This window comes from Bidens hawaiensis, unplaced genomic scaffold, assembly GCF_021521415.1.
Source record: "Bidens hawaiensis isolate Kalapana, Puna unplaced genomic scaffold, B.hawaiensis_p1.1 tig00012186_1, whole genome shotgun sequence".
NCBI lineage: Eukaryota > Viridiplantae > Streptophyta > Magnoliopsida > Asterales > Asteraceae > Bidens > Bidens hawaiensis.
In genome coordinates this window covers 718,409-734,556 of record NW_027491983.1, presented here as the reverse complement: position 1 = coordinate 734,556, position 16,148 = coordinate 718,409, and the positions used below count along the sequence as shown (strand labels likewise).

The following is a 16,148-nucleotide window of genomic DNA, read 5'->3' as shown; positions in this document are numbered from 1 at the left end:
ATCACGCCCCAAGCATTTCAAAGATTTCGAGGTCAAGCTTCCCCCATCTATAGACCATGCGCAATCCTTCTCCAATCAAAAGTCCTCAACGGTACATCCTTTAGCACATTTATTTCTTATATGTTTACTAAATCTCACAAAGCTTTCTTGACGACCATAACTTCTAATAGTGAGCCAAAACATTTTAAGCAGGCTGTTCGAGATACAAGATGGATAGAGGCCATGAAAAGGGAAATCCAAGCACTTGAAAGAAACGAGACTTGGACTCTCGAAGAATTACCAAACGGGAAGCGTGCCATTGATTCAATGTGGGTGTATAAAATAAAATACAAACCAAATGGGGATATAGAAAGGTACAAGGCACGTCTCATGGCAAAGGGGTTCACACAAGTGGAGGGAATTGACTTTCATGAAACTTTCTCTCCGATAGCAAAGCTTGTTACCGTTCGAACTTTACTTATTGTGGCAGTCAAAAAGGGGATGGCATGTTCACCAACTTGATGTCAACAATGCCTTCTTGCATGGCGACTTGCATGAAGAGGTATATATGAAAATATCACAAGGTTTAGTAAACCAAATGATAATCGTGTATGCAAACTCAAGAAGTCACTTTACGGGTTCAAGCAAGCATCAAGGAATTGGTATAAAAAAAATTCACAGAATCCTTGTTAGAAATGGGTTTTAAACAAACACGGGCCGATCACTCGCTATTCATACTCAACGAAAGGGATCTATTCACCGCTGCACTCATCTATGTTGATGACGTCGTCATCGTTGGTAACAATTTAAACAAAATACAAGCCACCAAATTATTTCTTGATGAAAAGTTTAGTATCAAAGACCTCGATCCATTAAAATTCTTCCTTGGAATTGAGGTCGCAAAAACAAAGGAAGGAATGGTACTTAGTTAAAGGAAGTATACATTGGATATTCTCGACGATGCCGGCATGTTAGGATGTCGTCCTAGCCCGTTTCCAATGGAACAAAATCTGAAACTCGGCAAATGTGATGAAGATCCACGGGTTGACCCTAATCAATATCGAAGACTTGTTGGTAGACTTCTTTACCTTCAAGCCACTAGACCTGACATTGCCAATGCGGTAAATATTTTAAGTCAGTTTGTTGGAGATCCGAGACAAACCCACATGGAAGCCACTAACCGTGTCTTACGATACCTTAAAGCAACTCCAGGACAAGGAATCCTCATTCCTAAAGAAGGTGGAACCAATCTTACAGCATACTGCGACTTTGATTGGCTTGGTTGTCCCTTTACCAGAAGATCACGGACCGGTTATGTACTTCTTCTAGGGGGAGCACCCATATCTTGGAAATCCAAGAAATAAACTGTAGTCTCACGCTCCTCGGCTGAAGCGGAGTACCGTGCAATGGCAACTACCGTAAGTGAGATTCTTTGGATGAGATAGCTCTTAAGGGAACTAAAATGCCCCCGTAGGACCAACACAATTGTTTTGTGACAACCAAGCAGCCCGCCACATCGCCAACAACCCCGTGGTCCATGAGCGAACGAAACACGTCGAGATGGATTGTCATTTTGTTAAGGAACGAGTTGAGTCTAAAGAGATTGAACCCATGAAGATAGACACCAAATTGCAAATCGACGATATCCTCACCAAGCCTTTGGGTACACAGCAATTTCGCACCTTACTCGACAAGTTGGGCATTCAAGTCCTCCATGCTCCAACTTGAGGGGGAGTAAAGCCATTCACCTATTTTTAGCCTCCTTATTTGTTTCCTTACTGTAGTTATTCACTTACCATTGTTAGTCCCTTAATGTATGCCTTAAATGGTGCTCTTGGTTGTATATAACAAAGAGTTTATTGTACCAATTAATCATTCAATAAAACCAATATTCTCTGATTATTTCCTTTACCATAATATAATTATTAAGTTTTGATGAAGATAAACATTAATGATGAAGTTTTTTTAATTAAGAAAACGTGCATCACAAGTGGTACTAGTCGGATGCGATGGAGAATGGTCTTTGGTACCTTGATAACGGGCGAGCAATCATATGGCAGGTATGAAATCTTATTTTTCTGAATTAGACGAAACTGTTGTTGGGCAGGTGCGTTTTGGTGATAATTCGTGTGTTGACATCAATGAAAAAGGCTCCATTACAATTATTTGTGATGATGATATTGAGAGAATTATCTCAAATGTTTATTTTATCCTGAACTTAACGGGTAATATTTTAAGTTTGGCACAAGCAACCAAACATGGGTGCAAGGTGATTATGGAGGATGACCAACTTTTAGTTCTTGACAAATCGAGAAAGGTGATTATGAAGTCGATTAGATCAAGAAATCGATTGTACAAAGTTAGGCTTCGAGTTGAAACACCGATGTGTTTGCTATCCATTACCTCTGTTAAAAAGTTTGATGACCGAAGTACCCCTATGGTTAATCTCGGTACCGAACCCGGGAAACAGGCATACCGGAAGTACAGCCCGATTCAGAACCAAATACATGTTTCTCGAGATGTGTTTTTTTAATGATAAAAGAGGGTTAAACGGGTTGATAAAAATCCTGAAAACCGAGTTAATTCGCTTCAGAGAAGCCCGGGTGAGGCTGCACGGTGCTCGTTTTCAGCAGTTGAAACAGTTAGGCAGGCGACCCGATCTACTGATAGCACGGTTGCTAAATATCTACATCCCAATTCAAAAATTCAGCAGCCAAGTTTTGCTACTCATAATGTTACGGCCCAAGCAGAAGGTCTGACTCTTTCTTTGTCTGGTATGCAAACTGATCCGGGTCCATCCACCCTTGGACGGCTGACTCGAACCACCACTTTTCAAAAGAAAATTAATGATTTATGTTGGATATAAAGGTTCGTTTCGAGCAAGGAAAAGAAAACGATTTCGATGACCCGGAATTACTTTAACTCAAGATGATGAACTGACAAGTTATGTTGAGACATTCAGAGTAAAAGAATGGGAGAATCGAGACAAAAGAGACGTGCTCAGAGTTGAAGAACCACCTATTTTTGAGGCGCAAAGTGATTGTTGAACTTAATTCCCGTCCTCGAGTCAATGAGGCGGGTTGGGCCTACCCATCGAGCCTATGATAGATTGGTGTCTTGTTTATCAAGTTGAGCACTTAACTTGGTTTACATAGAATAAATTACTTGGTGAACAAATCGAGCCAATGACTTGGACAACAAGGAATTTATTTATTAATTATTATTTAGATTTATTTTTACTAATTAGTATTTGAATATAATTATAGTATTTGTATTCTAGTCTAGTTGGGTTTTCTAATATGAAATAGTATATATACCGAGCTTGTGGGTTATATCATTATGAAGAAGAGTTTTTAAGTATTGTACTTTTCAAGATAATGAAAATTACAAAGATCGATCTTATGACCTAAATTTCGTTTTTTATTTATCGATTCTGGTCACCAAACTTCAACTGTTAGCAAATTACCTTTAATTAGATAAAACATAGCACATAAATGACATTTAAAGGTAACTTAAACTTCAGTTTTTCAATTTAAAGTCAATAGTCAAAACTAAATTAAGCTTATAAGTTATAACTCCTTTTTCCTCCTTTCTCCTTTGGACCGTTTTTGGTTGCCTAATCTGTCCTACGTTATGATTCCTTTTGCCTTTTCTAATGCTGTGAACATGCCTTAAAACAATCAGATCAAACTGGAATCAAACATATACCTTAATAAAATGTATATCATGTCCACCTCCACATCACTATGTTAAAGTCCAAAACATTTTATTAAGATCATGATTTTGATTATTGCTGGGCATCATCTCGGTTTGTTTCAAAATTAGAATCTATATTGTAAGTTTGTAACTCAAAGGCACTACTAATACCAAGAATCCAAGATGATAGCCTTGGTCTTACGCACTTACGATAGTTTTTTACAATTAACTAATGTTTATCATTATGGCTGTGCCTACCTCATCGTTAAGCTTAAAGCTTATGATATATACATCATGTCTAGTACATAACATGATATACACGATAAAAATGATTGTCATGAAGTATGACATGCTCTTTGTGACTTTGAGAGTTCCCATTCAACCACTCAACTAGGATATTGATTCTTTATACATATGGAGTGAAACCCCTCTTGGTCTTTTTTAATTTTTGACTTCTTCAAAAGATTTTTAATATATGTATCTGGTTAATCCAATAAGTTGCTTCGATATACCTATCAATTCTTAATTCGGCGAACATAATTTTTCTAAGTATTTTTTTTCCCATTATGGAACACTAGCCTGGAGGTCTGCATGTCATTCTGATTGAAAAATCTTCATATCATACACATACAAATGCAAGCGGCTCATTACATTTCTACTAACATTGCTACGAAATATAGTTGTTGATTTTTATAAAATAAAAGGTTGACTAATAATTGACTTGAAATACGGATAACATCTGTGGCCTATTAGCTCAGTTGGTTAGAGCGTTGTGCTAATAACGTGAAGGTCGCAGGTTCGAGACCTGCATGGGTCATTTTTCGCTTTTGCTCAAGGAATCACTAGAAAATCAATAATTTAGAATTAAACTTGGTGACGCTTGACAAATGACTTTCATAAATTTTACATTTATTATATTTTAATTCGTTCCGACCTAAGCACTGAAATCTGCTTAACGTATGGTTGATGTGGTATTGTTGGAATATATATTTTATGTGATAGTATTAGGTGTATTGAATTGTAAATTCTAAAGAAAGAGAAGTGTGGATTAATATTTTATGTGATAGTCTGAGTGTATCAAGTACACAAATTTGGATTAATATTTATAGTTTGGCATGTGCCTTGTCACAATAAAACGACATTGGTATAACTGTACCAACCTTGTAGCTACTACCAACTAGCTCAATGACACATGGAAGGAAGTATATGAATTATACCTATCGTATGGATGTCATGTTAATATTGTTGTTTCAATTATTTTGCTAGGAGAATGTTCTAGTAGTGCAAGTATTGTTGCAAGTTAAGCAACTCCCTAAAAGGATCTACAAGCTAAACAGTTGGAGCGATATGAAGTTTGGATGGACAATAAGCAAACCAAATTGAAACCGCTCCCTTACTCAAGAGATTGACAAGTTGGTCAATTTTCGGGACACTATGAACACAAAGAATATGGGGAAGTACCATGTTTCGAACAAAATGCAAGTTAGCATGGTTACCTACAAGAAAAAGTAGCTCCAATGTTATCACACTCATTAGGTAGACACGGTATGCAACTCTTTTAACAAAAATATAATCCAACTAATCTCTTCAAATGTGTGAGTTAAATCTTCATATATGAGGCTTGATACCAGATCTAACAAATCTATGTTGTTTCGTGGACTACACAACTAATGAAATTATAGTATATGAAAACACAAGCTGTAAAGTGGCGATTATCTGGACAACTAACCTGGTTAACATAGTATTAGCGTGGATCATAGTGTGAGTTGATCGTTTAATAGACAATCCAAGTGCCTTAAAGATAATAAAATATACATTTGAGTGCATTATCGACCTTTGCTTAACCGTAAAAGACTGTTTACGTGAAAGATTAATCGAGGAACTAAGTGATTGATGTCTTATAAGTTAGAGTTATGTGAGTAGTAGTTTAATGCATGGGTCACAAATTGGTCTATGTATATTGATACCATAAAGAGACTACCAATAATAAAAACTCATTCACTCAATCTGGTTTTTTAGATTTATGCGTGTCATTTATTTATATAAGGGAGGGGCATAACCTTCAACACGAGTTCCTTCCATCCCCTCTTCTCTCGAGTAACACCTTTACGACTTTATCACCCTCTATAGACTCCACATTCTCATACATATAAATTATGGCTTAGGTTATTCATACATCAAGGAGGTTATTCAAACACCAGGAAGGCCTATACGACTCGTATAGGTGTAGTGTCAAGTCATTTTCGGTCAGGAGTGTCAGTTTTTCATTTATTTGTATCGTATAGCCCCTATACGAGCTGTATAGGTCTATACGGTTTGTATAGGGTCTATATGAGTCGTATATTTTTTTTAGATTTTTTTAAAATTACAAAATATTAAAAATAACATCCAAGTTGTTTACAAAATAGAAACACGTAATTTAAAAGTAAATCATAAATCATAAATTTTATAAAGCAACACACAAATCTTACAATTAGTTAAGCAACTTTATGTAGGAAATCATAAATCATCACACAAATCTACATCTTTTAGGCTTATATCCCAATGTTACAATAAGCCAAACAACTTTTGGTGTTATCTTACAAAGCAACACACAAATCTTATATGGTTGGAGCAAGAAAAACTGATATCTAGTCTGTACGGGTCGTATACCATCTATACGGCTCGTATAGACCATAAAATAATTATAAATATCTGGTCAAAGTACAGCTGACATGCTATTTATATGAGTCGAATAGACCCTATACGGCTCGTATAGGGTCTATTTTACGTGGAATTTAAACACAATCAACTAGCTTTTTTATTTTATTTTTATTCTTTTTTTTTGTTAGTTCGAGTATCAATTATACGTGGAATTTATATTTTAAAACTTGTTCTAAATTAGGTGTGTATAACCGAGATTAACTAAATTTTCTAGTAGTGTGTTTAGCTTCATCTCCAACCCAGATTGTGTGTTACTCCATATAGAGTGTCTTTGCTACCAGATCTTTACGACCTTATTGAAAGCAATGTTTTAAAAACTGAGTTTTTAATCATAACAGATTGGGCTAAAAAATGATACAACCGGATGAGCCGGGTTGTACCAAAAGGTTCAACCGATTTATGTAGTTTACCTGGAAATTTGATATATTTGCAACATCAACTCAAAATATAGCCCAAAAACATATAATTCCATAATAAAATATAATTCAAAAGTTATCCATAATTAAAAAATAATACAATACTACTCATTTTTCTAAAAATAATCTAAAAGTATACTTGTTTCAATGTTAATCGCTAGGTTAAAAGTAATTTTTAAAAAATATATGCCACAAAGTATCAAAAATCTCTTGGGCTTTAAACCGCTAGAAAAATATGAGTTATTTGTAAATGAAGATTAGTTACGTGTTGATGAAAATAAATAAAACTGTCAATCTGTGTAAGCAATTGAAACCCACACAAAACAAAACAAACTGCTTTTTTTTTTATTTTGCATATAAATCTAATATAAATGGCCATGCATAATAATAAACTACACTTATAACATTTCCATGTACAAATTCGTAATGCCACCAATACAATACAGGAAGCCGCCTCCTGAAGGTGTGTAGGTCAATGTAGGATCACGGATCTAACCTTGTGTAGGTCAATGTTGGGTAATGTAGTGAAATGTGACCAAGGAGTTCGTTAAAAGATAATTATGTGTATATATAGTTCTATGGTTCTTTTGGAAAAGAGCTTTATCAAATATAATTTGTTTTTATATCTTATTATTGCATAGTCTGAGTCATCTATGAAAAGTGTGGATAGTTTTCATAGTGTATTGTAGATATAAGTTATTGTGTAGGATAGTGTAGGGTATTGTGTAGTGTAGTGTAAGGTATGTGCAGGTAAAAAAAGTCTAATGATGTGATTTTGTACCAAGTATGGTATATCTGTGAACTTGTTTAGGTAAGTGTCGGGTGAATAGAAAAGTCTAATGAAGCGGATTTCTGACAATAACTGCTTATTTTATTTTAGTGAATGTAAAATTCTTGACTGAGAACGTCCGTATGATGCGTAGTATAAATTAATGGCTTTAGTTAACACATAAGTTGTTAACAAACTCTTGTATGACGTTTTCTTCCTACACAAAATTGAAATCGATATTCAGTGTATAACCTGATCATAATCATGGCATGTTCTCAATAACCATTTGGCAAATCATCAGCTTAGTTTTGATTGAACGCCTTTGGAAGTCGATTTAGGTGACATCTATGTTGAAAATTGATCCCAAATCTTCATCTTTGTTTGAATTAAATATACGAATACCAAATAATCAACATAGTTTGGAAGGTAAATCAATTATAATAATAATAATAATAAGGTTTTACGCTTTTAATATAAGGAATAGAATAAGAATCGTTGACGAAGTTACTTGGGTGAATAATAATAATAATAATAAAATACTTACATGATTAACTATACGTAATTGGAATCATGCATTCGATATTAATGTTTATTAATTTTTAAATTAACAAAGATATATGATTTAAAATAATTGTTTTGATAATTTAAAACTTCAAAAGTTATTAATACTTACTATATAAAAGAAACTATGGTGCTTAATAATATGCCCCTACATTTAGTTAAATAAGAAAAAATCTGATTGATTTTAATTATTTCTTTAACTTTTCACACTAACATGTCTTCTCAAATGAACTTAACCCTGTAATATAGGGAATGATTCAAATAAAAACTATGATTTTCTAGAAAACCATCTTAATTAATCTTGACCCTTGAACAAATAGATCAATGGTTATTATGGTCATGGCATTTTAGTAAATAATTCAAAATCAAAGGAGATCATTAAAAAAAATGATAGTTTTATAAATCACCATCAAAATTCTTATATTCACTCTCTTCTCTTCTCTCTCTTAATTTACAATAAAAAATCATTTCTTTAATTTCTTATCATGATATTTAGATTGAATCTCCCTGATAAATGATGAAGAATTTATGAAGAAACGATTACGATACATATATGTATTCATCGATCAACTCAAATTAAAATAGGGTACATATATGTAGCAGTGTTTGTTCATATATGTATAAAATAATGCAAAATAGACATATCATACCATTTGGTTACATAAATGTATTAATTAATGGATATTATGGTTTTTAATGGTCCAAACTATTGCATTTCGGTCACTGTTGGTCTCAACTAATGAATTGACTACTGATGTTCCCAACTTTGAAAGTATTTGTTCCTAATGATCCGCGACTAACAGAAATCTAACGCCGTTAGTTTCAGGTCGTCGGGAAAACGTTTTTGGCCGGAAAATTCAAATTTGTTGCTAGAAAACACCACCTGAATACCACAATCACCGCCACCAACTACCACCACTTGAGCACCATCAACCGATTCCGACGACGGTTCTAAGGTTTCCGGCGACCTCAATAATTGTGGCTTTTACTAGAAAAGGTTCCTAAAGGTCCGATACGAAGTTACCAAGATGTTTAGGACGAAAATGTTGAGTTTTCGAGAAAAAAAATTGAGTTTTCCGGCCAAAACCGTTTTTCCAGCAACCTGAAACTAACGAGGATTCTGTTAGTCCGGACCGTTAGGAACAAATACTTTAAAAGTTAGACCATTAGTAGTCAATTCATTAGTTGAGACAAGCAGTGACCAAAAGGCAAAAGTTAGGATCATTAAAAACCAATATACCTAACTATAATAAGTGTTGCATATATGAAACAAATAGTGTTACGTATATGTACTTCAAGAACCATGATTCACCGAGACCCGCTTTTTTTATTCTCTTGTTCCCAGAGTAGCCCCCAAATTTATTCAACCAGTTTGACCAGACTAAAGAGAAACGCCCAATTTATGATGTTTTTGGGTGATAATTTGTTTGCACCTAGTTGATGTTCTAGTTACGAATGAAAGAAATATATGTCAATTTTCATAAAACACATAGGCCATTAACTCAAAGAACCAATCTAATGCACAATTACTTAATAAAAAAATATGTTCTAGAAGAAAGGATACAAAATGCAATGAAGCAATTTCTCTGCAAATTTGCTTTCGAACGCCACGACGGTAAATACAATGATTCTAAAATCAATTTTTCATCGGTCTTCAATGATTTTACTATTGAGATCTTCATCACCACCCAAATAAATATGGTGATTGATTCCTCAATTGGTCTTGATCTGATGGTGTGAAATTGGTGGGATTGGGGTACTTGAGTGCAGCACACCTCCCTAATGACATGATGGTGTGAAATTGGTAAGGATTTGGTACTTGAGTGGAGCACACCTCCCTTCCTTAGAAATAGCCAAATTTAAAATTTTACCATGGGTGTGGTACCTGCCTAGTGTGGTCGCACATTCAACATAGCGTTAGGACTCATGTGCCTTCCGAAGCGGCAACCACTGCCCACTGGTAGATTACAGAACGATCTAACAAGGACTAGAAGGAAAAATCACAGAGGCGGAGTTTCTAGGTTAATGCACAAGCAACTTTCTTTCATAAGCCTCTCTTTTTTTAAAAAAAATTCATACTGAAAGCCCATCAGTTTGGATGGCCATTCAAACTCGCTCACCCATTTTGATAATAATACAGACACAGCGACTCAAATAAAACTCCAAATAAGAAAAACAACTTATTTAAGTAATTATAGGTTTATTAATAAAGAAAAAGGCTTTACTGAACTGAACTAACAGAACACAAAAGCAAACAAGCTTCTGATACACAAGCGAATATATCTGTACATCTCAACTCTAGAACTGATAGAAGAAACCAAGCTTCATGAATAATATGTATCCCATTCAAACTTTGGTTCAGAGTAAACCTCATAATCCACAGGCCCATCTACCACATTCTCAACACTTTGTATACTCTGCAACAATGCCGGTTGAAACCCATCATTCTCACTAGGCAAAAGCTTATACACCACTAAAACCACAACCGTTAATATCGCCTGCAACTTCATCGAATCCCCTCTAACCGAAAAGAATAATATCATCGACACCAAAAACAAATCAACACAAATCCTCATAATAAACAAAACCGTGTCCATTAATCTCCCATCATTGCCAGCTGGAAACCCACGAACTCTGTAAACGAATAAAAAGTTGTACTTGTCAACCACGTACCTATACCCGAAATAGCTAGCACCCACAGGGACAATAAGCGGAGAAAATGAAGAATAAATTAAAGTCAAGGCGAAAATGGTCAGATTAAACGCGTAATATTGTGCGAAGTCAAACACCTGTTTGGGTGCAGGTGAGGTCCAGCTAATCGGGTATTCAGAAAGATCTTGTTCTTGTATATCAGAGTTTTCAGTAGAGATTAATGGTCTCTCAAGCCCTTCGGTTTCTCGATTCTCTTCAAGCGCGTACTCCTCATTTCGTTCAGGCACAAGTTGCAACATGTCGTTTTTTCTGAACTTTTTAAGCTTTTTCTTGATCCAAGGTATTGGTGCTAATAAATCAAAAGAGATCCCTAAAAACGTGCTCGTGATTAAAAACGCCACAGATGAAAGACATGATCTTGACAAGAAAGAAGCACTCATATACTGTTCGATTCGTTTACAATCTTCACCATCCAAATAGCACCTACCCATTTTCAAGATTGCACTTTCTAGTGAAGATTCAACCATGGCCCGCAAAAGAATTAGGTTTACCAAAAAGAAGCACACCATCTTCAAAAGTGCAGCCCTTTGCTCACCAGAAACGGTCAAATGTCGTTCAAACTTTGAAAGATACGAAAGAACCGAAGGCACGATTATATACATGCTTACAAAGATAAGAACATTTGGAAGAAACTGGAAGATTATAGTTGCTAACCAGCTTGAGCTTTGTAACCAAGTAAACCATGATTGAGCATGATCCATGGCTTCTGCATTTATTATCCTACCAGCACTTTGCAGAGCACTAATTACAGCAAGTGGAGAACTGCAAAACAGAAGAAGTAATAACAACCATGTGTTCACAAACCCTCTTCTAAGCCTCAAAGCTAGCGTTCTTGATCCCACATGGTTCCAATAAATATCAGTCGCTAAAGGTGCACGTTCAACTCTCCAATGGTTTCTTTGAAGCTGCAACTCCAATACAGAAAAGAACTTCCCTATCCGCTTCTTCCTCTCGTTACAGAAATCTTGAAGCGCTTTATTCGCAGTGTAAACGTCTTTAAACACCACAAACGCAACTCCAGCACCCTTCGCTCTTCCCTCTTTATAAGCCGCCATTTCCATTTCCAAATCCGCTCTGCGTTCTTGCAGCTTCCTCAACTTATCCTCATCCGAAAACCCTAACTCATCCTTAATCCGCCTCCATAAATCCTTCAATCCTTGCCATAAAGCTTTCAACTTCCCCTGAATCCCTTCATGAAAATCAACCAAGACCCCATAATTCGTATCCTCATACAACGAAGCCCGTGCTTCCATTTTATTCACCAGTTTCGTAACCTTCTCTCTAACCTTAACCAGATCATTAACCAAATCATCCAAAGCACATAAATCCATAGGAGTAATAACTTTATAAACCTTCCCAGGATACTTATTATTAATATACTCCACTAGCGAATCCCGTTCCGGCCCTATGCTTTTCGGTATCCCTTGTATCATCAACGTAAAAATCGCAGACGAATTCGCACTACTCGGATCACTCGGGTTCCCATACACATCTCTAAACCGAGTAATCCTCAACCTCCCTTCAATCTCATTAATCCCGTAATGCACCAACACAACGACAAACACGACAAACATAAAATGCACCCAAAGCAACCTCGACCCCTTACCGATATGACTAATGGTTGTTTTCGAGAACTGATCGGCCATGGCCGCAGTCCCGGCGTACAAATTCAAGGGCAATAAAACAGCAATGGAAACAAGAGCGATTAAAATAATATGGGAAAAGGTACCGCCTTCGATGAGGAGGAACTGGGCGGCATCGGCACCGCAGTGTCGGGCGATCTCGCGGCCTGTGGCGTGCCAGACGGCGAGGAGCTTGGAAAAGATGGCGGTGGGGCCGGGCATGCGGCGGTGGTCGCTGCGGAGCTTGACGAAGAGGAAGATGAGGAGGCAGGTGATGGTGCCGACGGCGGAGATGTTGAGGAGGTACTGGATGTTGCCGTACCATGTGTGCTCGATAATATCGTCGTCGGAGGATGATGGTGGTGGTGAGAAGATGTTGGTGAAGGTGAAGGGTGATTGGGGTGCAAGGTTCATGGTTGGGGTTTAACGAACCTTTAATGATTACGGATTTCAGCGTGGCATGAAGCCAATTGTTGAAATTGATTGTGATCGGAGAGGATTGGATTGGATTGGATTGAATCTAGGGTTAGGGTTTACAGTGGAAATTGAAGTGGAGATGTTGGTCGGCCAAGGTGGAGATGGAGGAATCTTTTTTTTTTTTGTTGGTATCGTGGTGGAACAAAGGAAAGGAAGAGGAAGATTAATTTTATTGCTATTATATTTGGTCATTTGTTCGAATGGGTCAATTACGTCGGGTTGACATGTCAATGACTTGAAGTGTGTAGTCTGAACTAGGGACGTGATTGGCGTCCCCGTATCGGCAATGAAGATTTCGATCCCAAAAAATACAAATTCTTGGTACCGGTATTGAAATTTTGATCCGGTACCGAAATGGTACCGGTATTTAAGGTAAAATTCGAAAAATACTGGTACTATATCGATATTGATCCAAAATTTCAACTCTAACGTACACATATAACTTGGGTTGATACTTGATCCAAACACGATTTGTTTATAAAAGCTTTTAAAAACAATATTGATATAATTTTAGAGTCAATCAAGTAAGTAAATGAGTAATATGAGCAACTTTTTTTTAACAATTATAAAAAGGTCTTGAAAATGTATTGGAAATTACAAGTACACATTCAGAAAAGTGGTAAACGAACAAAAATACAAAGAAAAACATAATTATAAAAGTTTTTTTAAATATTAAAGCGGGTTAACGAATCAACCCGAACCTAACCCGTTTTTAAGCATGTCGTGTTAGTTGACCCAAAACCCTTTTTTTCGTGTTGGGTGTCAACAATCGCAGCCGGCCTATTTAGATGTATATTGTTTAAAGAAAATATTTTTATTAAGTTTTCAATGATTTTATGAAGGGAATACTTTATAGAATAGTTGTTAGGTTGAGTATGCCACTTATAAAATATTTTGTTCCAATTAAATTACTAAAGTTTTCTTTTTGTTCTAATCCTAGATATTTTACCTAGATAGCAGGTTATCTAGTTTTTTTTTCTTTTTTTTTTTCTAAATAGTTGATCTTTTCAGTTGAATTGGCTAATGGTGAAACTATTTTAATAAACTCCGTAATCAAAGATTGCACGCTTAACCTTAATGAGCATGATTTTCTAATCGACCTCATTCCCATGTCTCTTGGAAGCTTTGATGTTGTTATCGGTATGGACTGGCTCTCGCAAAATCGCGCCGAAGTTATTTGCGCCAAAAAGATGATTCGCATTCCTCGAGAAAATGGTGATCTGCATATCTACGGCGAGAAACCATCTAACGGTCTTAAACTTATGTCATGCACTGAAGCCCGAAGACTTTTGCGGAAGAAATGTGTCGCATTCTTAGCTCATGTGGTCAAACCCGATGAAGGAAAGAAGAAACTTTCTGAAATCCCCATCGTGCGTGACTTTCCTGAAGTCTTTCCCGATGATCTTTCTGGTTTACCTCCTGCTCGGGAAGTCGAGTTTCGTATTGATCTGGTCCCTGGTGCTTCCCCCGTAGCCAAATCTCCTTATCGTCTTGCACCCGCTGAGATGCAAGAATTAGCAAGTCAACTCCAAGAGTTGACCGCTAAAGGATTCATTCGCCCTAGCTCTTCGCCCTGGGGTGCTCCGGTGTTGTTCGTTAAAAAGAAAGACGGATCGTTTCGCATGTGTATCGATTACCGCGAGCTGAACAAGCTCACCATTAAGAACCGGTATCCCTTACCGCGTATTGACGACCTCTTTGACCAACTCCAAGGTGCCTCTTGTTTCTCCAAAATCGATCTCCGTTCGGGCTATCACCAGTTGCGTATCCGCGAAGAGGACGTTCCCAAGACTGCTTTTCGAACCCGCTACGGTCATTTTGAATTCTTGGTCATGCCCTTCGGTTTAACCAACGCACCCGCTGTTTTCATGGATCTAATGAATCGGGTGTGTAGGCCTTTCTTGGACCAATTCGTGATCGTGTTCATCGATGATGTTCTGGTGTATTCTAAAACCAAGGCCGAGCATGAGCAACATCTTCGGTTGGTGTTGCAAAAGCTTCGAACCGAGCAACTCTTTGCCAAACTCTCCAAGTGTGAATTTTGGTCGGATGAAGTACAGTTTCTTGGTCATGTTGTAAACAAGATGGGTATTCATGTCGACCCATCCAAAATTGAAGCAATCAAGAACTGGATTACGCCATCCACTCCTACCGAAATCCGTTCCTTTCTGGGCTTAGCTGGTTACTACCGGCGATTTATTTCGAACTTCTCAAAGATCGCTTTGCCTTTAACAGCTTTAACGCACAAAGGCAAACCGTATATTTGGGGCTCGAAGCAAGAAGAAGCCTTTCAAACGCTCAAGCGATTGTTGTGCGAAGCTCCTGTTCTAGCTTTACCAGAGGGTAATGATGATTTTGTCGTGTATTGTGATGCCTCCAACCAAGGTCTCGGTTGTGTACTAATGCAACGAGGCAAGGTTATCGCTTACGCGTCAAGGCAACTTAAAATTCATGAAAAGAATTATACGACTCACGACCTCGAACTTGGTGCAGTTGTATTTGCCTTAAAAATCTGGAGACACTACCTCTATGGTACTAAGTGTATCATTTACACAGACCATAAAAGCCTTCAGCACATTTTTGATCAAAAGGAACTTAACATGAGACAACGCCGATGGAACGAACTCATCAGCGATTACGATTGTGAGATCCGATATCACCCTGGAAAGGCTAATGTGGTAGCCGATGCGCTCAGCCGCAAACCCTGCCAGCTCAACTGTATCTTGCCGCGCACGCAGCTTCACTTCGCGCCGATTCAAAGCAATCTTGAATCATGCATTCGTGACGCGCAGCGCGCATCCATCAGCAATGGCAACCTTCGCGCCGAGTTAGCGTGTGGCGCGGAAGCGCATTTTGTCCCTAATCTGAGTGGAATTCTCTGCTATCTCAATCGCATCTGGATTCCCAATGATGAGAATCTTCGCTCTGTCATACTGAGTGAAGCGCACAAATCTCGGTATTCCGTTCATCCTGGTGCTGACAAAATGTACAAAGATTTGCGCCTTTCTTATTGGTGGCCTGGTATGAAAAAGGATATTGCTGTGTTCGTAGCTAAATGCCTAACTTGTTCTAAGGTAAAAGCTGAACATCAACGCCCATCTGGTTTGCTCGAACAACCTGAAATTCCTACGTGGAAATGGGAAGGTATAGCAATGGACTTTATCACCAAGTTACCCTTGACCGCAAGCAAACATGATAGCATTTGGGTAATAG

General features: G+C 37.3%; 1 protein-coding gene, 1 non-coding gene and 1 pseudogene across 2 annotated transcripts; 2 read left to right on the top strand and 1 right to left on the bottom strand.

Annotated features, from left to right (window-relative positions):
- The first annotated feature begins 674 nt into the window (after positions 1 to 674).
- LOC143540303 (putative mitochondrial protein AtMg00240 pseudogene) lies at positions 675 to 1,343 on the top strand (annotated as a pseudogene).
- A 3,075-nt stretch (positions 1,344 to 4,418) lies between these two features.
- TRNAI-AAU (transfer RNA isoleucine (anticodon AAU)) lies at positions 4,419 to 4,492 on the top strand. Its single transcript has one exon. It is a non-coding gene; the product is annotated as a tRNA-Ile (tRNA).
- A 5,789-nt stretch (positions 4,493 to 10,281) lies between these two features.
- LOC143540310 (hyperosmolality-gated Ca2+ permeable channel 4.1-like) lies at positions 10,282 to 12,872 on the bottom strand. Its single transcript, XM_077033411.1, has one exon. It carries the CDS (start codon positions 12,870 to 12,872, stop codon positions 10,449 to 10,451), a length of 2,424 nt encoding a protein of 807 aa, XP_076889526.1. The 3' UTR covers positions 10,282 to 10,448.
- Positions 12,873 to 16,148: the final 3,276 nt, after the last annotated feature.

Coding starts and splice junctions, on each gene's coding strand:
- LOC143540310 (XM_077033411.1), bottom strand. CDS start 12,872: ATGAACCTTGCACCCCAATCACCCTTCACCTTCACCAACATCTTCTCA.